This window comes from Rhea americana, unplaced genomic scaffold (genome assembly GCF_003343005.1).
Source record: "Rhea americana isolate MKP2758 unplaced genomic scaffold, rheAme1 scaffold_90, whole genome shotgun sequence".
NCBI lineage: Eukaryota > Metazoa > Chordata > Aves > Rheiformes > Rheidae > Rhea > Rhea americana.
In genome coordinates, this window is record NW_028187089.1 from 777718 (window position 1) to 802917 (window position 25200).

Genomic DNA, 25200 nt, shown 5'->3' on the forward strand with positions numbered 1-25200 from the left:
CCGTTGCGCTGCGCTCGCAGCCCCTCCCCCCGGCGGGCCGCCGCCGCTGAGGGGGCGCCTCCGCCGCCGGCGCGTCTCGCCCGTCAGGCGCCGGGGCGGGTCGGCCGCCTCTCGGTGTCGCCCCTGCTCCAGGTGCATCTCCAGGGGCTTATTTAATAAAACCGCTTGGGTAGTGCCTGCCCCTGGTTTGTGGCTCCGCTCGCTTAGCGGCGCTCGTGTGAGCAGCAGGATTTTAGGCAGAGGGCAGCTGTTTGGTGGCCAAAACGAAGATGGGAGAAAGGGAGTGATTTTAACCACGAAGTCGGTGGCTAGTTGAATTGTCCCAAGCGTGAAGTGGGTTTCTGGAAACCGAGCTCAGCCCTAAGCTGTAGGGGGTGTCGAGAAGGAAGAAAATGCATATGGGGCTGAGAGGAATCAGAAATAAAAGGAGAAAAAAATCTGGGAATAGTTGAGGGCAGTGAAATACCACACACAAGTGTAAATGATTGCTAAGRTAACTTTAAGCATGTGTTAGTCACTTACTGCAAATCAAAAGTGAGCTAAAAATGTAATGGTGGYTTTTAGTATCAAGACAAGAGCCAGAAATAAAATCCTGAGAGAAAAAATTGTTAYCAGTTTAAAGGCTAAAAAGTAGCATGTTGGATCTGGTATCTGGCCTGTGGAGGTCAAATCCGAATTCCTGTTCCACAGCTACAGAAAGGAAGGAAGTGTACCTTCCTTCATCGTCTGTTACAGGAGAAAAGAGGAAGATGGGGTCTCCATTCCTGTTCACTGTTGCAGGGAAAAGGCTTCCCTTGTAAATTGTATTTGCTCTTTTTCAGGACTTCCTAGGCAACAGCGAGGTGCAGTTGGCCCAGTTGTGAAACTTGTAGCTGCTGGCAGCACAGTTGTGAAAGCAAACTTGTGAGAGCTGCGGTTTATCAGTGTCACATGCTATTACTTCATCATGCTATCCATCTTATGTGGAGATGCAGGTAAACCATTTTCTAATGACTTGAAATAAAAACGTAACCAAGGGAGGTAATATATATTTTAAATGAAATTAAAATATATGTTCTGTTAATGTTCTCCCCTTCTTGTCAAAGTTTTTTTTTCTTGTTTAGTGATATTTGTACTGGATAAATTGCAGAGAAAGTATGTGTGGGACAAAACATACCTCACTGTTGTTGGCCAAATATTAAAAGGATGCCCTGTTTAGAAACAGAATTCAAAAAAAGTTAAAATAATTATCGTAAATAAAAATAAAACCTCAATCTTCAGTTATATGTATGATTGCCATTCATAATCCACAGAAAGAAGGTCTTGAAATCACTGAAATAAAGGTGTGCAAGGGGTTACGGATAAGATGCTGGCTTTCATTTTATTCTCAGTTAAATTCAGGACATCTGCTTTAGCTCATCTGAAAGTTGAAAAGATATAGCTGCGTTAGTCATCACTCAGAACACATTTAAGGAATGATGGGACAGAGGTAGTAGAATAACATGATGGATTTTAGTATTTAATTGAGATTCTTGGAAACTTTGGTAGCATGTCCGTGAGAAAGGTAATGATATTTAAAATATAACTGCAGGGGATATAGCTTGCTGCCGTTTTGGCCAGCATTCACTTCGAACAAGAACTAAATACAAGCTCTCAGGTTCAAGGCTGTCTGGGAGCAATTACTGAACACAAGAAAGTCAGTTCTGGAAGCATTGGAGAGCAATCAGAGGAACAGTTTAAAAATGTTTCTTCTTAATGGTGAAAGCAGTTTCCGGCACTGCACTTGCAGAATGCTAATTAAATTAATTAAACTAATTAATTAAACTTTCCACTGAAAGTTAATTACCKTCTCTTATTTACAGTGCTACATCAGTTTTGATTTTGTCAAGGCTTTGTATGAGTTTTTCCACTGATTTTGTAAATCTTACAGTAGTGTTTCTATGTCTTGGAATATTTTAAACTGACAAATGAAGAGTTTTACAAATGCTTCCTTACTCAAATAATTTTAACAGGGGGTTACAAACTTGAAACCCTAGTTTAAATAATTAGATGAAGCTTTGTTTGTAAAGATACTTGGTGCCTTTTTCTATGTTTAACAAATTGTTAGGTTTCTTTTACTTCATCGTCGTCATTATTGTTTCACCTGCTGTAGCTTTGCAAAACTCCCATTAATGGAACTGTGAGTACATCAGTAGCAAAGGTTACTTTGCTTTCAAAGAGCCTTGTTGATTCTGCCTTGTAACAGCTTCTCTGTAACCTTATAAATTGAGAGATACTGGCTGTGTCTGCTAAAGTGTATGTTTTTTTCTTTTTTGTGTGAGGCCTTTTAGGAAAGCAGCATGGAAATGGTGGTGATTCCATTGATATAATGTACTTGGATTTCAGAATAATTTTCCATAAGATATCTCATTGCTGAAACTAAGCTCTTGTGAGGTGATGGATGTCTGATAGCTTAATAACCAGTTAAAAGATAGAAAACAAAAAGTAGAAGTAAAGACAGTCATCATAACAGGAAAGATTACTAATAGAGGCCAATAGCCATAAGTGCTGTTCAATGTAATCATAAATAACTGGGAAAGAAGAGTGACAGAATTTGCTACTGAGAGATGTTTCACTGTCACATGACAAAACTGACTCTATGCTGAACAGAGCTAGGGAGGGTGGTGGTGGGGGGTTAATTCTGCTTTCAATCCTGTCTGAGAAGTTTACGCCTATTGCTCTGCATAATACTAAGGTGCAATAGAGAAAAAGGTAAACCATTAGACTAGACAAATACCAGAGGTAGCTAGGGTCTGAAGACTGATAATATGAAAAAAATGAGAGCAGAAGAGGCATCCAGGTAAGAATTGTAATCTAAAGTTTCAAATGGTCTCTAAACTGTGCCCCACTGGCATGATTCTGCTTTCACTTAGGTGATTGTTTCTGCATAGACTTAGGATGTGTACCAAAACCTTTAAGAACATTTCTGGTAGGTTTTTTTAATAGAACTTAGCAGCCCTGCTTGGAGGCTACAAAACAAAACCTGGTTACTGTCTCAGTCTTGCATGCATTAAGTTTTGTTAAAATAGTAAGAAACTATTAAGAAACTTAGAAGAATGAAACAAAGTGAGAGGCAAGAAGCATGTGTACTTCAAAATGAAATAAAGAAACCATATAGTTGTCTTCAAGCATTTAGATTTTAATATTAGATAGGACACAATGTTGGATGCAAGTAATAAGGAAAGGTGAGTGGAGAACAGTGAGAGTTGTAGCAGCAGTATCATGCGTGTTTAATTGAAAAACACCAGTTTTAATGCAACTTATGTTCTAATTTAATACAAAGTTAATGTTACGTACATTCAAATAGACAAAGGTGAGCATCTGGTGGAATTAAGGCATGGATTCTGTTAGGCACTTAAGCAGGTGGTAAAATACTTTGCTAAATTGAAGCCTAAAATGAGGAGGTGTAGAGTCTTGGCTTAATATGCTGTATAACCTCTTTATAATGAGCATCTGAGGTATTAGGAAACCAAGAAGTCTCTTTAATTGAAAAAAGCTACACTAGCTTTGTATTATTTAACTACTTACACTTCTTAATTAATAGATTAAAGTCCAAGTTAAGCTGAACTTTCAGTAGATTCTTTTTCTTTTTTGGGAAAGTGTCACACACATAACATGAAATATGAAAAGACTGTGCAAGAAAGATAGGAATTAAAAWTTTTTTAAAAATAATATTAAATAAAAGCATTGTTGAGAGAAATTGGCGAATGAATGCTGATATGGGCCCAAGAGATACTTAAGTCTTCTGCCACTGTATTTTTTCATTGTTTCTTCCATGCAAATCTCCATACAATTACTTTTCAGAAGGAAGAACGTACAATAACAGATCACATGTTAAATGAAGGCTGTCATAGTTCACTTATTTCAGAGACTTATGTGTTTCTGCAAAGGAAGACATTGTTGGATAATAAGAACATACTCTTTGAATTTGGAGTGTATATTTTAAGTTTGATGGATGAACCATCATGTTTTTTGATCAATGTTGGCTCAGGAGCAGGGTGAGAAGATTCAGAACTTGTGAATCCAATGGAGATAGAAATGTCTGATTTTGATACAGCAGAAATATTCTTTTCCAAAAACAGTGAGCGGAATAATCAGTGTTAGAACTCACGTGTAAGATACTGCTTTCTCAGTCATTTAGTATGAGCTGAGATTCAAAGTGGTTTTTTTTTTTTTAGTTTTTTGGGGGTTTTTTGTTTGTTTTTTGNTGGTTTTTTTTTTTTTAGTTTTTTGGGGGTTTTTTTTTTTTTTTTTTTTTTTGCCTAGTTAGGCAAAACTGTTTCTTTAGTCCCTAGTGTGAAAAGTTTTGGAAGGACTGAAATAGACTTGTAGAAGAGATCAAGTGGTAGGATGTGGTGATCAGTAATGAGATGGTTTTCGATACAAATGCTTTGCATTGGTGTAAGCCCATGGTGTAATGTAAAAAGAGCAGTTTTCATAATAATTGTTTCTTTCCATTTATGTATTGTATGAGCTGCTTTAGAGAACTTGCTTAGGTGGAGATTGAGATTAACTTGACACAGGAGCAAGTTAAACTGTGATAATATCAGAACATCTATGTTTTTTGCTTCAAAGAGTTTTGGTGAGCCACCACTTTTTTCAGTACTGCTTTAAAACCTATTCCAGCTAAACTGTTTTCTTGGCTAGTTTGTTGTGCTGGGCTGCTGGTGACTTACATTACGTTCCTAACTGATTTTTGCACTTTCTCCTCTACAAGGAGAGGAAGGGACAATAAATTGTCCTATCCACGCACAGAATTCATGTCATATTTGAAGAATTTCCCATTGGCACTGGAGAAAAATGTATACAGAGCCGCATGAAGACAAAACTTTAAAGTAGTCTGCAAGTGTATTAAATGCAGAAACTGCAGTCCAGCCCTGGTCTAGCCATCCTTCTGTAGTATCAGAGGCTGAATAGGATTTTTGGATGAAAGTGAGCTGTGTGTGTTGTGTTGCATGTGGATGATGAACTGGATGTGAACAGGACTCCGTCTAAGTGAAAATGCCAAACAGACGGAGACCTTAAAAGCCAAACTGGATAATGTAGGATAGTGTTCCATTATCAGACAGTCTTCTGCACTGTGAAGCCCTCAGGCTGCTGGCTGCGCCTGTGAAATGAATGATATTACTACTGTTGTCTTTAGTGCAGAGAGTTGTTATGAAATGCCTACTCAGAGGCGGTTGTATATTATTCTGTCTAGAATACTTCTATCTGGGTACTTGTAATGATGTTCTGAATTGTTTTCTTCTACATGTCAGCTTTTTTCTTGCATAGTCTGTTGTTAAAAATGCCCATTTCTGATGCTTTCTTTTGTCTTCAACTGCTTCTTACTACTCTACCAGTGCTTAGGGTATAGATCTYATAATAAATCATGATTTTGCTAGGTTTCCATTTTACTTGAAACCTAGGCCAGGTTTCTTCCTCTACATAGTGATGCATGCATAACTGCTGTTTTTTTTTTAACATGGAAATAATTTTATTGATAGGTGAGCTTGTGATGATTCTCATGCTGAATTTTGATTCATAGAAAATGAATGCAAGTGTGTTTGATCTTATCATTAGAAACTCATAGAATTTTTTCCAGCAACATTTTAAAATAGATTTTAACAAGATGGTATCACATTGCGGAGGTTTACTTTCTTTTTGATTATCAATTCTGAGCCTTGGCACAGAAGCATATGGATTCTGTGAATTTTGCCAAAGCAAGCACAGAAATTTTGAGTTTCCAGGTGGTGAAGGGCTGACCCCAAACTTTTGAATTGATAAAGCAATACTCAAATTGATGAACTGGCTCTGCAGTACTGTGAAGCTCTGTCCAGATCTAAAATCAGATGGAAAGCAGCTCTGCAGAAAGGACTTGGGGGTCCCAGTGGACAGCAAATTGACCATAAGCCAGCAACATGCCCTTGTGTCAAAGAAGGCCAATAGTATCCTCGGCGGCATTAGGAAGAGCACTGCCAACAGGTCGAGGGAGGTGATCCTTCCCCTCTACTCTGCCCTAGTGAGGCCACACCTGGAGTGCTGTGTCCAGTGCTGGGCTCCCCAGTACAAGAGAGTTACAGAGCTACTGGACAGAGTCCAGCAAAGAGACACTAAGATGATTAAGAGACTAGAGCATCTGCCATATGAGAAAAGACTGAGAGAGCTAGGACTGTTTAGCTTGGAGAAGAGAAGACTGAGGGGGGGAATCTTACCGATGTATATACATATCTGAATGGAGAGTGTAAAGAGAACACAGCCAAACTCTTTTCAGTGGTACCTAGTGACAGGAGGAGAGGCAATAGGCACAAATTGACACACAGAAAGTTCTGTCTTAATCTGTAGAAAAGCTTGTTTATTGTGAGGGTGACAGAGCCCAGAGAGGYTGTGGAGTCTCCTTCCTTGGAGATATTCAAAAGCCATATGGACACAGTCCTGGGCAATGTGCTCTAGGTGACCCTGAGCACGAGGGGTCGAACTAGATGATCTATAAAGGCCCCTTCCAACCTCAACACTTCTGTGATTCTGTGATCTTTGTGAAAATGTTTTTAATCATTCTGGAGTTCCAAAATACTGCTGAAGTATTTTCCCACTAATAAGAGCTTGTTTCCCAGGTCCAGAAATGATACTATTTGAAGTTATTCCATGAAAAATAGGTGCATATTTAGTGGGGAGAAGGAGGCGAAACCTTACGTAGCTGGACTCTTCCCATTAACATCCTCTGGTGTGTAACGAAATCTGGGACTCCTGCGTGACTGCATCATTCTCTTTGAGACTGGAACTGTGACAAACACGGAAACTCAGGAGTGTTCTATGAAGCATTTGTTTTTGTCCTTCTCATCCGCATTAAGTTCTAGTTCCATCTTAGTTTAGCTACATCTTGAGATGGAGGAGTTGTAGTTAGTGCTATTCCAGTTACTGTAGCCAGCTTTGTTGGGTGCTACAGTGTTTGGCTTTCAGAACTGCAGCTACCAGATGGCAGCATGTGAAATGCACACTTCTGAAATCCTGCTATTCTCGCCAATGTCCTGAAGCAGAAGTATGTCTCATTCAGCAAAAGCTGCAATTGCTACCTGAAGAGTAGCAATGATAAGGGTTTCCAAGAGGAATCCTGGGGCCTGCAGAGGAGAACTATGTGAATTGCTGAAAGTTTTACCGGTCTTCTTTTCTATATCCCATCTCTATATGAGGTACCTTGTAGGCAGTGTTGGATATGTTAATTTGTTGAATTAAGGTAAACTAAGGGTAATGTGTGGTTTAATGAGATTAGTTTTATGATACAAATATTTTTAAATAACTGGGAAGATTTTGCATTGTGCAAGAATATACAGATGTGTGCTTGTTGTATTGAAAATGTCTAATGTAGAATTAGATTCAGTTTTCAAAATTAATCTTTGTCTCAAAAGATTCTCAAGTTTTCTGATACAGAGTTTTGATTTGGCTTGTATTACTTCTACTAGCAGTCAAATCAGGGCTTAAATTCTGCTTTCTTCTCTGTAAATTATCATTTTAAAAATGTCTAATAATAGTCCTTTCTAATTTCTAGTCTAACTATCTATAATTACTCTCTTTCTTTTTCTCCTACAGATCAATTTTTAGAAGTTAATTAATGAAGCCAAATCACTGTGGTGCTACATTAGTCTCAGCATGAACAGTTTGTGTTAAAATCTTGATTCTTGATTAAGTATTTATAGACAGTGGAACTGTGAAAGGCAGTTGTTCTCAAAGCCTTGGCAGCTCTACAGTACTCTTAYAAGAATAAAGATGATTCAAAGAAATGTCAGAAGGGATTTGCTGGCTGCTAGAATTAGACAGTTGTGCAATGCCGAATTTTCTTTTGATATCAGCATGGTGTTAAATTTACTTACTACTTTGCAAACTCATAATACCAGTTAAACAGCTGAATTTAAACATTGTGATTTGCAGTTTGATGATTTTCTGTTTACATGAAGTGAAAAAGACAAGAAACTGAGAGAGCTTGGGGAAAATACCCACTGGGTGAGAAGGATCGTGTTTGATTTATTATTATTTTAATTGCCTTATGGTGCTAAGGGAGCATTTAATTAAAGTCCCTGGGGAAGTCTTCAAAGGAGGAAAGATAAATATTGGAATATGTTATTTATAGTCTTTAGTGTTTCTTTTCTCCCACTTAAATACACAAATTAAATACAGGGGGTTAGATCACGTCTTCTGGAGGTTTTCCTTTGCATATACAATATGGAAAAGTCATAATGGAGCTTTAAATAGCTCCCCAGAAAATAGTGGCAATATAGGGACTTCTAATAGTTCTGTTGTCTCCACCCAGCTGTGTATCCTGATCCCAGAGTCCCTATGCTGATTTTGGTAAAACATGTATAAAGGATGGACTCCTGTCAGGCTGTCCTCTACTAAATTATTAGTTTTTAATGGACCATTAATATGTACCAGCGTGCAGTTCTGAATTGYATTTTTATTTGGAATCAAATTCTCTTGCAAAAAAAAAAAAAAATGGCTTAGGCTCTGGTCAGATCCAATGTCCTAACTCCATCTGAGACAGAATAAGAATTTTCTGAGTTAATTTCTAAGAATTAACACTGGCTTGCCATTTCCCTTTCTTGTGGATTACCAGGCTCCTCATCTGGTAATATGATTGCTTATTTAATTACTGTCTACAAGAGTTTACTCAAAGTGATCCAGATTAGCTTAAAAGATTTTAATATTTATTTTCCTGTGTTATTTTGAGAAACAGGTGTGCCATTATACTTAGATTTAAAGGGATGTGATGGTCTAGATGGAATTAGTTAGACCTAGTACAAGGTAGGGGGAATAAGTTCTTGTCTGACTGAGCTGTAGCCAGAAAAGATTTTCTGATACAATTTTAGGCTTAATGATCTTTATCTAGTGCAAGAAAGAGATTATCTCCCCCAAATATTTATTAATGTGTGCTTTGAAGCCATTTAAAGTATATCTGATGGAAAAATATTTGGGGGGTGATTGTGAAAGACAAAAGGAACACAGGTTTTTAAAACCAGATTAATTTTAAATACCTTATAGGATATGCATTGTGTCCCATTCTCAAGCTCTCATTTAGCATCTAAAATAAAAGTCTCAATTTAAAATGTTTCCTTTATGAACAGTGCTTGTTCTGAAGTTCAGACTATGGTGTCAGCAGCTCTTCTGCCTACTTTCTAAGAACAACATGGTGTTCCTTGTCTGTCTGGCAATTCAGAGAGAGAACTTGTAGCTTGTTTAGAAACTGCAGGATGACAGTTTTGAGTATTTTGAACTTCAGCCTGAAAAATCATAGAATCATAGAATTGGTAAGGTTGGAAGGGACCTCTGGAGATCATCAAGTCCAACCCCCCTGCTCAAGCATGGTCACCTAGAGCATGGTAGACAGGGTTGCATCCAGGCAGGCCTTGAATATCTCTAGAGAAGGAGACTCCACAGCCTCTCTGGGCAACCTGTGCCAGTGCTTCGTCACTCTCACAGTGAAGAAATTCCTCCTCAAATTCAGGCGGAACTTCCTGTGGTTCTGTTTTTGCCCGTTGTCTCTTGTCCTGTCACATAGGACAACTGAATAGAGTTTGTCTCCATCCTCTTGACACCCTCCCTTCAGGTACTTAGACATTAATAAGATCCCCCCCTCAGTCTTCTCTTCTGCAGGCTAAATAGCTGTGTAAGTCTTTTATTTCAATTTGTGAAATAAATTAGAATGAAAGTAGTTTTCACTGAAGCCATGGATTTCTGGCATACAGATATAGTGAATGGGTGGTACGTTTACAGCCATTTTCTTGCCATTCTTCCTTGTTGATTTGAAAACTAGCTGATCATAGAAAAACTCTAGAAACTAGAAAAACAATTTTTTTCTCCCTCTCCAGTTCTGTCACTGGTACCTTCACAAAAGCTGTTGCCTGCTCTTCTATGAGGGCTGACCTGCTAATGGTTTGGGAATTTGGTAGCAATACAGAGGTCCAACTTCCTACTTTCTTGTGTGTGTAAAGCATTGTGGCTTCTTTCTTTGTGTGTCTTCTTGGAAGAAGAGTTTTCTTTAATCTTCTACATCCCTCATGTATAAAAGGACAACACAGGTGGAAAGGCTGGTGGGACTGAGGAAACCTCAATCTGTTACAGAACAGATATATGCATTTATTTGAATAAGTAGAGCAGCATGTGTGTCTGGCTTTCTGCTGGCAGATACACTTCTGTTCATATAAACAGAAGTAGATATGTTTTAAGTGTGCATCTTCTATAAAATGCTTTTCTGTCTTCTAAAATGTCCAAACACATGCACTGTAATATCAGTGAGCAGTTTTAGAAGACTGTTAATTCGTTAAAGCCATCCAGAAGTGATCTCAGTTTCTCAACAGGATTGTTACATAATATATATACATATATACAGTATACATGTATACATATATGTATACAGTATATACATATATGGCAGTTTGTTTGCATTAACGTATGCCCATTTATTTTTTCCATATGAATAGAATATTATTGGAAATATACTGGAGAATCATCCATAAAATCCTTATGGTCAGTGAGATCTTATCCTGTGTTACAGATTTTTCTTTCTAATTTAGCTTGAGACATTTATATTTACAGATTAATCGAGTAGTTCCTAATACTCTCATCTAATAGAGTTTTGGCAAGTTCTGCCATTGCTGCTCAGTACATTATCAGTGCTAGGTGACACTAAGAAAAGCAGAACTTGAACTGCTGTTTCTGAGACCAAGAGTTTGACCTCACTGAGCAATGCATGACTATTCAGATAACAGTAATTTGTTTGTTCRTTTCTGTTTTCCCTTTTTCTTACCTTTGCTCCCAATGATCTTTTCAATAAAATAAAAATTTTCCAATAGAACATTTATTTCTATGCTATAGAAAAGCTTGTATTACGGAATTGTTGTAGTTTTTAGCACTCTGGGTTTTCCTCATACCAGTCTTCCTATAGATACCATTGCTACCTCCTCATCTGCCGGGAAGGACCAATGATAAAAGCTGACTGCACTGTGGGCATGTGTACCTCTAATTTATGCTCTTTCAGGAACGCCCATGGAGAGATTACTTCTTTCATTACACTCTGTGACTTTGCTAGTGAACGTTAAGCTGCTTGATCATGGCTTTAAAATACAATGCCAGCTATTTTTAGATATTTTTTAGCTTTAGACCAGAGTAAGCATTACATATAAAATTGATAGCCTAAGACTATTATTTGACTTAAAAGTTTAGAAACAATGAACACTTTTTTTCTCTTTTTGTTGGTTTGATAGTAGTAACAGTTCCGTTTTCATGTTTCTCCTCTCATTTTCTGAACAACAATATATGCATTCATTGAAGTAATATTTACATCTTCCAAGCCATTTGATATTTACYGATGTGCATGACAAGTTGCTGCATTTCTTAAAAGCGAACAAATCTTGGCAGGTTTGGTATGATACTATGTGACTGTAATATTTGTTCAGAAGGTTGGCATGCTCAGTACAATTACATTGGGGAAATAAGATTTGTTTTAGTTAATTAAATGCAGTATGTTGGTATTGCAACATTGTTATGTTTCTTGAAATGTTTAAAATGTGTTCTTGTTGTTTTTAAAACATGGCATTCTTTCCAATACTCTAAGTGTGAATATTTACAAACGTCTACAGTTTAATTATATAAAAAGTAACAGAGCAAATACACCCAGCATCTTGTGTTTTCTGAAATAATATTCTATTTTAATCAGTTCACCAACAATTTTCTGCATATATATATATATAATCACACTAGAACTACGCTTACTTGAATCTTCTGTTGTATTATTCTTTCTGTCAGTGTCGGAAACAAAGATTTTGAGTGATGAATCTTAGCAGCAAGAGTTCCCTGAGATTTCTGTTAACAATTAAAGTATTTTGATAATAAACCTAGATCCTGTATGTAGAAATTGGCAGTCTGAAGACAGTTGAATGAGGATGGTGCTTTGCAATGTTGAATTTTTAAGAGAGGAAAAAATCCATTTTTTGCCCCCTCCCTTTTTCTTCTTTCTGTTCATTCTGAAACTATGATTTGATGAACGTCAGTAGGCTGTAATCCATTTATTCCACGTAGTGATGGGAACAGAGAAGTAGATATTTCATTTGGGCTGAGTGAACTAGAATCACTCTGAACTGAGCCGCCGCTGCCATCAAACTGAGAAATTTTCTTCTTGATCATTTTTCTCTCTTTGGCTCGGCGATTCTGGAACCAGATTTTCACCTGCAAAGTTATAAATGATGTCTATCTGATTAATTCCAAGTAGTAGTCAACTTCTTATAATAACAGTAGCAATGAAAATATAGGAAAAACAATACTGGATTTGTGCAGTGAAAATTTTGTAATTACTCTATATTCTTTTTTTTTTTTTTTGCATCATAACCATTAGAAAACTATTTTCTTTTCTTAGAGCTGCTCTAAATTGAACTTGCTGTGTTATGTTAAGGAACATAGGAATCATCATACTCTTTAAAACACAAGGTCTGCCTAGTTCATCATCTAGGCTTTGAGAGAGGCATGTATCATACTTTAAGGAAGATAAATTATGGAATTATTTTGCAAGTTTCTTCTTCATTCCTGTAGTAGATTGAAACTCAAATTAATTGAGACCCAAATAATGAGTATTTATTTTCTTCTATGCTTACATTATGAATAATTTGTGTGTGTGCATATTTTCATTGTGTGTTTAAAATTTTTGAGGATTTTTTACTAGACTTTAGAGCTATAGATCTATACAYGAATATATAAAATATATAAAAATATAAATAGCGTATGCATATATAGATAACAGCACTACTAAATGATAGTGAATTTCCTAAGCTAATTATGTATATAATAAGGTATTTGTTTAAAATCTACTTCTGGTTTAAGTGTATATACTTTCTTTTGTGAAAGTGCAAATAAGTAAAAGACTCCATTTATTTTTTCCTTACCATTAATTACTTATATTCTCACTTTTACAGATTGTGTCATATCCTTTAAGATATGCTGAATACAGTATTATATAGAAAGATGTACCATTGCTTTATGTTAAAAATCTCTTTATTATTTTCCAATGTGTTTATTATTTCATTACCTTACAAGTAATGATGCTAAGAACCATTTAGCTTTGTCAGTCTTGAGTCCTGTAGAAATGTAGATAGATTATTACACATTTTGTCTACGTTCTACCTGACGGTATTTTACTAATCAAGAATAAGATAGCTTTGAAAGAAAAGCAACAGTATGTAAAAGGAAGCTAACTTCTGATTTTTGGCATTATTACTGGTTACTCCAGGCGTGTTTGTGTTCTAAATCAGCCAGCTGCACAACATTAAAGCAGGGGTTTTCAATCTTTTACAATTGCAGTTCTCTAAGAATTTTCCAGTGGAGCTACATACTACTGTATAACAAATTTTAAGTCCTTCGATGACAGACTTGTTTTTCTTAGTTACCTTTCAGGGGCCACTTATAATCTSTGGGCTGTAATTTGTGCATTAGTTGAGTCTGAAAGTGAACAYTGCTGCACTAAAATATATATTTATAAAAATCCAGTGCTGATCCCAAAATACTGCATATCAGTGCATCCTTATGCTTTCCTGCCTCAGCCAGTCCCTTTCTATTCCATGTTCTTGCACAGACTGAATGCAGAAGAAGAGGARGTCGTGAAAGAGGAGACTATTTTAGAGAATTGAATGTGTGTATTCAGAAAGAACAAAAGTTTTTAACGTTCTAAAAAGAAAAATCTCTTACTTAAGTTTACCTGGGGGGCCATAAGTCTGGTTGCTAAAATTTGACATGCTCTATTCAGGATCACCAAATCTTCCCTTATCCTCCAGCTGTAGCTGAACCATTGAAGTTCTCTTTTATTAGGAGGTTGGATTCAACAGTTATACTTGCAGACTGCAGAGCTATACTTCAAAAGTGTGCTCTCCAATGCAGTGATTTTTAAGATATTCTTTATCCAGAATCCTTCTAGTTTTTGTATGAACACAGCTAAAATGCTTGGGCCCTCACTCAGGAAACAGAACAGTTCTTAAATATGTGCTTAAGTGAATGGATACTGAGGTGCTGTCCAAATTAACAATGGATCTAAGTATGCACTTGAAAATTTTCTCTCTTGGCTACATATATGTGTATAATAAGCTTAAAGATTTGGCACCAAATCCTGTAGCCTAATGCAACCTGCACATAATAAGTGTTGGTGCTACCTGTGAAAATAATATCAAAAAAATTCCTGACTTGAAAATCAAAGGCCCTAAAAGACTCCTTTAAACATGTGCTGAAGTCTCACTCACTGAGGAAGAATGGGGCCCGTGGAAATACTGGTAATAAAGTCTTATTAAAAAATACACAGAAACTTCATTTGGTTGCTCTTGGAATGCTGACTTTTCATTTTTCTGGCTTACAGCTGAAATGTGTTCAGTGCTTTGCATCTTCTTTGGCCACCATTTTGTATGATTGCAAGAAAGAATAAAATGGACAATATCTTAGCTATATCCGTGATAGCTATGGCAATAAGAGCTGGACTATTTAAATTCTAGCTGTCTAACAAGCTGTTATGTAAGAATAACTGCTTTTCCCTACCCTTATTACAAATTAATTTCTAATCTCTTTTTTCCTAAAATTGCAGGTTTCTGTGAGATTAACCTATCAATTTGTATTTGTGTAGTGCATTTTCTGTTTGTCAAATACACTCACAAACTATCATGGTTGCGTTGGCACTGCTGTTGCATACAGAACATGAATACTGCGTGTTTGCTCTGACAGTAACAGTGTCTGGTGAACGGATGCGTAAGAATGATGGATAGTCTCTGTGTACCTGTCTTTCAGATAGTCCCAGGTTTGCTGCAAGTTCTGACTTTCTCCTTATTGTAATGTATCTGTTGCAGTGAAATTCCTTCTCTAATTCTAGTCTCTGATGGTCTGTGTAAACAACTCGGTACTTTTCTTTTGTTCTTGTTTTACCTGTTTTGGGAAAGAAATATTATTAATAAGTTGAATTTGATTTTTTTTTGTAGCAACTTTCTTTCAAACATCTCAAACATTTTATAGACATTGTTAGACTACAGAGTGCTCATGGGGTTGTTTGTTGGATGAGGATGTATGAGAGAAGTAGTAAATGTAAGAAAGTATTGGCTATCATAATTATTTCTCTCTCTTTCTCTCTCTCTCTCTCAATATACATTCAAATAGAAAGCTTTCCAGTGAAAAATAACCAGCAGCATCTTATAAGGAGTAATTTGTAGCAGTAAATAATTGATACTCAGGTGGGTTTCATTTCAGTGCTCATTGCAGTGATTTCTGTGCTTATGCAGACTTAACTTCAGGAGTAACTTTAAGACTGATGTTCAGTCATGATTTGTTTAATAGCACCTTTTCCTAACTCTCTATTTGAGATTTTAAGTCATATGTCTCCAACTCAAGGAAATGTCCCACTAGAAATGTGTGTTTGCTGTCTAGTTTGGCAATAGGACATGCATATGAGTTCAAAAATCATTGAAGTTTTTTTTTTTTTTTTTTTCAAAAAAGATCCAGTCTTGTTAGGCGGTAAGTCCCCGCTGAGCTATTGCTGGGGTGCTGAGTGTGCTCAGTTTCCATTTGGAGTTGAAGGCGCTTGGCAAAAGACTAGGCAATAAAATACTTGTAAAAGTATTTCAGTATCATCCTTTCTATAATGCATAAAACAAATACTCTTAGATATATTGAATAAACACTGGTAGCATAAAACATTACTTGATATTGCAGGATATCTTTCACTGTTTAAATTTTTAAAACTATTCTTCATCCAATACTAATACAGATAGCTTACTTCTCAACTTATTTGTTCTCTTTTGCACTTTCAGCAGTCAACTAGATAGTCTTCCTTTTTCTTCTGATCTTCCCAGGTTTTTTTTGATGTGAATTTTCTGGGACAAACTGTAGGACAAAGACTCCTTTAAAGTGGTTCCCTAAAATCCATTGAGGTGTTAAGATGAAGCACACGCCACACAAAAGAGCGACAAGAAGATCTTATCAGGAACCCCTTTCACATTCAGAAACACAAGCCAATTGGTTTGGAATTTACAAGCCCTAAACAAATGTCAGATGCTTTCATCTTAGGACKATTAAAAAGGACAGAAATAGATGAAGGAATATTTCTTTCTTCAGTCCCTCTTGATTTTGGACCAACAGTGAAGATAGACCGAGATATTTTTGTCTGAACRCCAAAGGCAGACATGGCTTAACACATTCTGAAATACACATAGTTAAGGATGATTTCCTAAACTGTGCAGCTTTGACTTCTAATGTACAAAGATTCCCTGCTTAAATTTGGAGGGCTAAAACATTCATCAAACTAAGTTTGCTTTTTTCAAGGTACAAATTGTGAGCTTTGAAATATTTGCATGAAGTAATAGTTACAATTTTAACAATGGTCTAGATATTCAAGTTCCTTCAAACTGGAGGCTTAGAAGGTAACCTCTGAAAACAAGTTAAAATTCAACAGGGTTATTTCGGCTTCCCTATAATCAGCAAATATAACCATGATCTGAGGGGGTGGAGAAAAGGAGCAGTTTTCCCCATTCCCCTTGGCCATAAAATTCACAGAGCATTTCTTCTGAAGACAATAAACCTCGGAGAAGGCCTCTTTATTTGCTGTGAATATCATCACCCTTTCCGGCAATATAACTCCTGAAGAAAAGAGGGAGAAGGAAGAGACGAGACTGCATATCAAAGCAAAGAGAAGTGTTGAAAGGGTCTGTTGCCTCAATATGACAGATAGGCCTCAAAACCTAAGACAATGTAGGCCAGAGAAAAATAGATGTCACAACTAGTTTACAAAGCAAAATAAATTAGCATTAGAGCAGAGGCTTGGCCTTTTTTCCTTATAGTTGCTCTTCTATTTTATTTTCTAGCTGTGTTCTTGCAGTGATGTAATCTGAATTACTTGAACATCACTGCCTGTTTAAACAAAGACATAAAGTGTGTTGGGTATAGCTAAAGAAAAAAAAAGTTTTCTGTGTCTGTTCTTCCAAAATACAAAAGTAATCTTGTCCTTCTATGTAGTCTCTTTAAAGTCTATTCTCCTTCTGAGAAGGGTCACCTCCAGATGGAGTTTCACATAAGTTTTTAAAAGATAAAATAATTTTTTCTGAACCTTTGTTTGGATAKCTTCTTTTCAGTAAGTTCCATGCCTTGAAGTTCTACATTTTACACTATTGATTATACTGGTTTTAGAAATGAATTGGACTCAAGTTCTCTTAGATAGCTGAAGTTCTTAGGACATTTTGTCTTTGAATTTAATGAAAACAGAATCAGATGATAAGGAATTCTGAAAATACTTTTTTTTTTGACATTAGTAACCTGTCTTAAAAGACATTCTTATAAAGCCCRCTTTGAATCTTTGTTTTCTAAAATTTCTTACTGCCTAACATGCCTGCAATTTCTGTACATTAAAAAAAAAAGTTTGTTTTTGAATATATAATATGGTCTTTTTGTAAAGGAATGTATTAATCAAAATTTCAGAGTAAGTTCTGTCTGTTGAAAAGACATAAAAGAGTATTTCTATCTTCATGAAATTGTTTCATCCTGAGAATTGATTTTGTCGACTAAATTTTGGATTCACTTTTGCTGCAATTTAATTTCTTTTGTAAATGCCAAATGTATTGAAGCAGAATGTGAAGTATTTAATATAGTGTAAACTGAGAAAAAATATTCTCGCAACTTAAAAAAAAAAATCCATTACCTTTTGGACAGTATTTAAGTAGGCTCCCTCATTTAATTATATATGTTTCGATTTCTGTTATTCTAAGATGCTCACATACATCCACCTAGGTGCACACCAGAAGTGAAGATAAATACTTACATGCGTATATATAAGTATATATTTTAGGGTGACATAATTCTGAAATAATTTTAGAATAATCAATTGTATTAGGCAGGAAAAATGTTGATGGGAAGGAGCCAGCAGCTGCTTAAATAGCATGTATAATATTCTGAGGGTAAGGAAAAACAAGGAGTAAGTCTATGTTTTGAGGAGTGGCTGTAGTGGCATCAGAAAGGTTTTTAATGTTATCTTCTAGATCAGTCACTGATAAGTTAACATGTAGTTGTTACAGGCACAATTTTAGTCTGTTACAGTTACCTAATTTTTTTCTTACACAGAACTTTTTATTTGTCAGTATTATCATCATAGTTGCTAGTACAATTTACCTCTTTTTACACTTAATATTATTTAAAAAATCTCTGATAAAAATCCAAACTGATTTAGTGCTTCCTCTGTTTTTGCAAAATATCACACATATGCTTTGCCTTCTCAAATAGTTTTTTAAAAAGCAGATTCATGTCTTACGCTCAATTCTGCGAAGTCCTAAACTGTTGTTAACACTTCAAAGGTTGGGCTATAAGAATGTAAAGCCTCAGGACATTGAAAWACTGACAAGCCCCAATTCACCTGTCCAGTATTGTTCATAAAGTATTTCAGCGTGTGTATAAATTGTGCGCAAGAGCTCTTCAGACTGGAATCATCACTGCTCTTCTGAATTTACATTTACGTTTCATGATGCTGAGCAAGCGTCCATGCCTTGGTGTGTCTTCCATATCTATGCARTAAGTGTGAAACTAGGATTTAGATTTTAAATCTATTTTATTCTTAAAAAAAAATACCAATGCATTTAAACTTCAGTGACACCTGGACAGAAATGGGGTCACCCCATTGGCATTCAGAGAAGTCATAATGATTTTGGTCYGCACTCAGGTCTTACATCAGCTTTTACACCTGGAAAACTCCAATGATGTTAATGAAGTTACTACTGATTTACATGAGTATGCTTAAGGGAAAAAACAGACTATAAATCTGTCTGGCTTTGAAGAAAGTTGTAGAGGCTCCCTGTGGAAGGATGGTGTAATGATAATGCTCGCTGGGGATTTTGTGTTTAGTAACAGTGGAAAGAAGTGTGTATTTGCTTTATAACTAAGAATCAATTATAAAACTAATCTTGCTCTTTGCTCTTGAGTGATAACCATTTGAAGGGGGATTGTTTCTCCAGTGACRGTGCTGATTTTCTGTGTCCTCTAAGATTGCTCCAATTGTAACTGCCCTTTCTTTAGAGCATTTTCTTTGATGCTCTCTAACACACACTTACTACTTTTAACCTTAACAATAGATTTAGCAAACCTTGCTACACCCAATTTACACCTCAGGCGTATATGCAGAAAGGTGCTTCTGGCATGCAGTTTGGGACAAAACAGGCACATCAATGGAACTTGGAACAAAGTGATTTTTAATTGTCTAATTGTGGCAAGCTGCAAAATTCTGATAAATGAGAAAAATACTATAAAAACAGTTTTGAAACTTAATGAAAAGGCAGCTTTGTCTACATTAAAATTTATAATTTGAGTAAAAGTACTAATCTGGGAATATATTTTCTCACCTAAGAAATCTATGTAGAAAAGTAAAAACGATAAGAATAGCAGCAGAAAACTGCATAATCACTACAGTTTGATCATAGCACGTAATTCTCTTCTAAAATATTGAAAATGCTATAAAGATTTTTTTAAAAAACAACCTATTATTATATTGATATTTAATTTGCTGCACAAGATAATTATGTATTATTTTTGCATGTAACTGCATGTAATGTTGCTGCATTCAGTGTTCCTTAGTATTTTCAAGTCTGTCTAAAGATTGCTAAACCTGAGTGAGATACAGCCATATCTAAACACACCAACCATACCACTATAGTAACCATATAAAACTGTTATGAGATGAAACTAGTGCAAATTCAGTTAAAACTGAATTAAATGGTAGTAGGCTAAATAAATAAAAGTCATAAATGACTGACCAACCTGTGTGCTTCAAGTAAAGTTGATTATTTATAAGATCAATTGTAGCAGAACATGCTGAGAAAAAGGTTTAAATACACACTTACCAGTAGTGTTAGTTTGCACCGTTTTCCTCATCCATTCATAAGAGCTGTGCCTTTGGCTGTTGGGAGAGATTTGCTGTGTATTAGTTGCATCTGTGGGAGGTAACCCGCCAGATCCAGCAGGATGGAGGGAGCTGTAATCAGCAGAGCTGTAGGAGACCTGCCCAGGAGAGGAGCCATTGATGTGTGCGGCAGCAACGGTGCTGGAAGGTCCTGGGCCGTAAGCGTTCCAGTCCTCCCTCTGTGGGCCGTAGTGAGATCCCCAGGTTCCYGCAGACTGTCCATGGTTGTCCAGGGTCGGCACATGATGATATCCCATGTAATCTGAATAGGGTGGAGTAGACACAAAGTTTTGCACTGGCAAGTTGTTGCTGCTGCACCTTGCAGATCCTGGATACATGCTGGTTTCTTTATCCAAGAGAGAGCTCACATACATGATTGTCAGATTGTTAATATGCTATTACAACGTCCTGATCATCTGAATTTTATTTCACTGATTAAAAATAATTCTCTGTTTGGTTTTCTCCAATAATGGCACTCTGCTTGGAATCTTTTACTTCATCCTCTTTTATTATCAACTGTGTTACCAGGTGCTGGTGGTAATGGTTTACCAAGATCTTGTCTGACGTCAGCCTAACTGCCTGCCTCATAATTACATTTGCATTCAAATGAAGGGCTGACCATGCGCAACCCCACCTTGCTGATAGTTCTTGTGCTTTCTTTTTTACAGAACTTCTATGTATCCTATTACCCTTCCCTGATATTCTATAGCAATTTCACTACTGCCAGATGATGTAACAGTAGTTTGTATTTAGTAGCTTAGTACATAGACCTGGAAAAAAAAAAAGACAGAGTTTACTATTAATATTTGGCTTTCAGTCTGCTTTTAAAATGATACTTATCTATGGAATATATTTTGTTATATATTATCAATCTATAAATAAATGTATTTGTTTATCTCCTAACTTCTCAGATTCTACAAAATCTCACTTTAACTTCTCCAACTAAGAGATACAGTCAAATTGAATAATTGTAAGGGAATAACTTCAGAATTAGAACACCTTTTAAATAGTATATCTTTAATTTAGCTGAGCTCCAAACTGACAGTTTTTCCCTTACTAATGTTTGTAAGTGGTCTTCAAGCATGGGAGAAATTAAGACTGACTCTGTAATAAATATGTTTGCATGTGGAGTGGTTTAAAGAGATTTCTTCATGTGGTGTCTGTTGCAAACTGATAAATTTTATAAAGCAGACAGTAAAGCACCCTGTCAAAGATGGTGTCAGAAGTATAAACAGAATGACTGAAGTAGTGGTGAAAAATGTCGTTAACTAGACCCAGTAATATGGCTTCTATTTCAAACTGATGAAGATCTTTATGTGCCTGAAAGGTTTGGATCCTCGCCCTGAAACTGCTTATAATAACAGTCTCTTTTTGGTGGCGGCAGTTTTGGTAAATTCAGTGCATCACAACCGTCCTGATGCTTGTCTGTGAAGTGCCTGATACACATCCGGTGCCCTTTAGGTTAACATAAGCCTTCTTACTGAGAAAGATAATTCTAAAAATGTTTATATATGTCATTATTAAGAGCTTGATATTAGCCTAGGAGGTGTAAACCTTACCTTGTRACTTCTTCTTCTCAATTCTTGAGAATTGCTACTGTATGGTTGTCTGGTTACAGTCTGTGGTGTGTGTTCTACTTCATATTTTCATCTTTGATGCATTTCTTTGCAGTGAACTATTTGTCAAGTGGTATGCTTGCAAAAGAGGTGCAAATTATAATGAGTTGTTTCCCTTTACAATGGTGTGGTTTTTCATTCAGTCCTTTGCATTTTGACACTATTTACACTGTTCATATTAACACATCTCTTCTAATTCCAATACTAAAGGAATCTAAGTGTGTATTTGAAGAGAGGGAAGATATTCTTCATCTCTTTTCTAGTGAAAAGCATTTTTAGTGAGAAATGTTGCAAAATCTTGATAATAAATTTTGTAATATTTACAGATTTCTTTATTTCTTAATCTCAGGATCCTGCGAATGTTGAGAAAAGTGGCATCATGGGATAGGGCATAGGAAAAGCAAGGCTTTCTGTAGTTAGTGTGACTCTTCACTATTAAAAACACTCAGAAGAGACTCTTTTTCCTTTTTTTCTGCTGAAAGAAAACACATTGTAATACAATTTTTTTGAAAGGCCACAGACCTTTTAGTAGTGAATTGTCCTACTAAGAAAGGAGAGTCTGTATGGACTCCACTGAGCACCATTCAAATTAAACAAAATATGTTGCTTATAATGGAAATTCTCTACGTCTTGGAAATATTCTCTACATCTTTGGCCTACTCATGAGCGTTATTCTGGCCATTAAATTCCTACATATTGCTAAATACATTGTGCATTAACTATCAACTGTATTTGAAATCCATTGACTACAAATTAATATTAGCTATTCATAGGTTTCAGATCAGACACATTGTTTGACTTTTCAACCTAAACAGAGTTTTCACATCTCCACGAATGTCATTTAATTTCCTAGCATGCATTAGATAATGTTAAYGTTTTGAATCCCTGGTTTTTCTCTTCCTTTATGGGATGCCTCTGCTGATTTCCCCCACCCCGCCGCCCCCAATTTCCCTATCAGCTAATCCTATTTTTTGTATCTCAAAGCTTTATCCTTCATTCTCTGTTCTTCTTTTATCTTTTGTTTATGCTCCTCCTTTCCCTTTCTTGTTTTGCCTGTTCCATTATCTGAATTTTCTTTAGATCTATTTCGATTCTTTCCAGAACATAATTAGATCAAGATACACCGATCCGAATTGCTGTACTGATTTGATATCTGCTAACAATAGTAAGCTTTGAATAAGGCATTTTGTTTCAGAAGATTTACATAGAGGGATAAGATTGTTGGGTAGGACTGCAGATTTTTAGCACCAAAGTGAGAATAAGATAACAAAAATGGCAACATTCAGATGATCTACACCCTGACTCGTATGCCTCCCATTTTGTGCAATCGTGTGGATGTTTTAAAAAGGAACTGTATTTTTCCATGTAGTCCAGTAGTTTAAAGCTATGAAAATATTGGGGTGGACCTTTTTGAGAGTTAATTTACTGTTGATCTGAGCCTCCCAGAGAGTCATTTCTTGGCCATGCACATGTCATTTCTGCTCCCAGCGTGAGTAGCTTCAGAGCTTTACTCATGTGGTTCTGTTGCAGATRTGAAGGCTGCAGCCTCAGAACTGCTCCGTCTTCAGTGTATAGCACTGACTTGCACCGCAGTTCTGCTAACAGGGTTAGTGGGCACTGCTGTCGAAACAAACCAACAAACMAAACCCCGAAGCTGCCACTTTACTGTCCATATTGGTGCTGTGAGAGGGCAGCAAGGAGTTGCTGGTGATAGAAAGGCTGCTCTACTTCTTATGCCTCTTTAAAGTGCTTGTGAAACTGGTGTTACCATGTGCSCTCTCTGACTTTCTGGGATGGTGAGAAGAGGCAACTCATTCTGAAGCAGCAGGCTAGACATACAGAAATCTCATCCATATGGTAGTTTGTACTGGAGTGTTTTCTGCAGTGGGTAATAAGRACAGAACAGGAAAGGTCTGTACTCTATTGGCAGAAAGTGTGCGATGCTCTTTGGCATGGTTCAAAGAGTCTGATTGCCAAAATGTTGATAAATGAACTCTGAGGTTATAATTTTCCTTTTTTTCTCCAACTGTTAAGATATTACACATAATTTATCTAGTTAGCCAGTGCCTGTAGGAGTTGCCACAGCTTTTTGTTTAAGTGGAGGGCTGTATGTGTAAAATGTGCTTTGATATCCTTGCGGAAGAAAATTGTTTAATTTTCTAACAAGTGGTTTATGAAAATCTAGTCATAATAACAAGTATAGTGATAACTATTGAAACTATTACAGTTTTGTCTGACAGATGGCGTAGATTATAAYGCTATAGTACGTGTGCTGTTCAAAGGAGCATTTCTAACACCAGTAGTAACAATATAACCACAATTGCAAAGTATGCAATTAAAAGTTTTAATGTTGATTGTAATTTCAATTTCAGGAACTGCTGATAGATTAAAACTGGCTTGTACAACAATCACCCTACTAAAGGCATTTATACATGTGACTGTTTTTATACATATATTATAACCCTGACTTATAAAGTTTCTCTTGCTGTAGTGTGGAGATAAGAAAAAAACAAATCTGTCCATCTCTGAAGTGTGAAAATCATATGAAATTTACTTTCTACGATTTTGTTTCTGAAGAGAAAAAAAGCGCTCAAGCTTCGCATGTTCCATTCTGGCTGAGGCCATAGAAGTTTCATTTCCTTGCCTCTGGCTGGCCATTCTGATAACACATCAGTAAACATCAGGCTGAGGAATGCTTCTTGCCCCTACCTTTCTAACTGCCTGCATGGTATTTCAGTGGAATGACTAGCTAAGGACTTGTTAGTGAACAATGTATTAATGAGGGATTGATGCAGTATTCCAGAGGTGTTATTCACCCTTTATACAAGCTAGACTTTACAAACACTTACATTCCCCTCAAAATTAAGTCAGTTGTACAAATCTTGAGGAAAGGATGGTCAGTACATGAGTATAGCTGAGGTCAGCTCTGTTCAGAAAAAAAAAAATCTGACCATTAATCCATGAAGGAAGACATATTTTAAAAATTTTAAAACGTACAGTTGAAGTTCAGCATCAAGCTTCACTGAAGTTCAGCATCAAGCTTCTAAAAACTTTATTTACCCTGTTTAATTGGGCTAGTTTAATGTACAACACCTTAGTTTCATGGTCAGCCCATGAAAAGCAAGCACATGCCAAATTATATTCCTTGCTGATGGGTGCGACATAGCCTAGTGAGCTGAGGGAGCCTGGTAACTGAACTATTTTCATTAGAACTGAGCTCTCCTGGAAAAGGAGCAGGTATATCAGAGATGCCAGTTCTGCCCTGTGCTTCTCTTTCATCCTTAATATTTATTTCTTTTTTCTTAAGAGTACACCAGTAGAAATACAGCTGTCAATTTTCCATGAAGGCTTCATCAACATTGCCATTCCGAATTCCATATTGTTAAATTTTGGTTGTTAACAGATCCTTTCGAAAAATTACCAGTGATAGAAAATGAACTGGTGGGAGCATGGTGATCTTATTTGCCCTTTTACCTCATATTGCCATTTTTCCAGCTGCTACTGATAGTCATCTTTCTTTTCTTTTCTTTTCTTTTTTTTTTTTTTTTTTTTTTTTTTTTTTTTTTTTTTTTATTAAAGTAGTGGCAATATGTAAATCATGTATGGACTGCATCAGTGTTGTGTATGCCGGGAATGAGTGCTCTG

The 25200-nt window shown here is 36.3% G+C and overlaps 2 protein-coding genes across 2 annotated transcripts in view; both read right to left on the reverse strand.

The window, feature by feature from the left end:
• The window catches only part of CHIC1 (cysteine rich hydrophobic domain 1), a 30414-nt gene extending 23238 nt beyond the window's left edge, over positions 1-7176 (reverse strand). The window contains exons 1-2 of the mRNA XM_085324288.1: positions 7154-7176; positions 6213-6228 (exon numbers count right to left, since the gene is read on the reverse strand). Coding sequence (XP_085180414.1) covers positions 6213-6228; positions 7154-7176 — 39 coding nt within the window. The remainder of the gene's footprint in view (positions 1-6212; positions 6229-7153) is intronic.
• Positions 7177-12006: 4830 nt separating this feature from the next.
• On the reverse strand, positions 12007-20313 carry LOC146584662 (homeobox protein CDX-4-like). The gene is made up of 3 exons (XM_085324250.1): positions 19881-20313; positions 14792-14937; positions 12007-12213 (listed from the first exon to the last, which is right to left on the reverse strand). The coding sequence occupies exons 1-3, from the start codon at positions 20311-20313 to the stop codon at positions 12007-12009; spliced, it is 786 nt and encodes a 261-aa protein (XP_085180376.1).
• Between the last annotated feature and the right edge of the window lie 4887 nt (positions 20314-25200).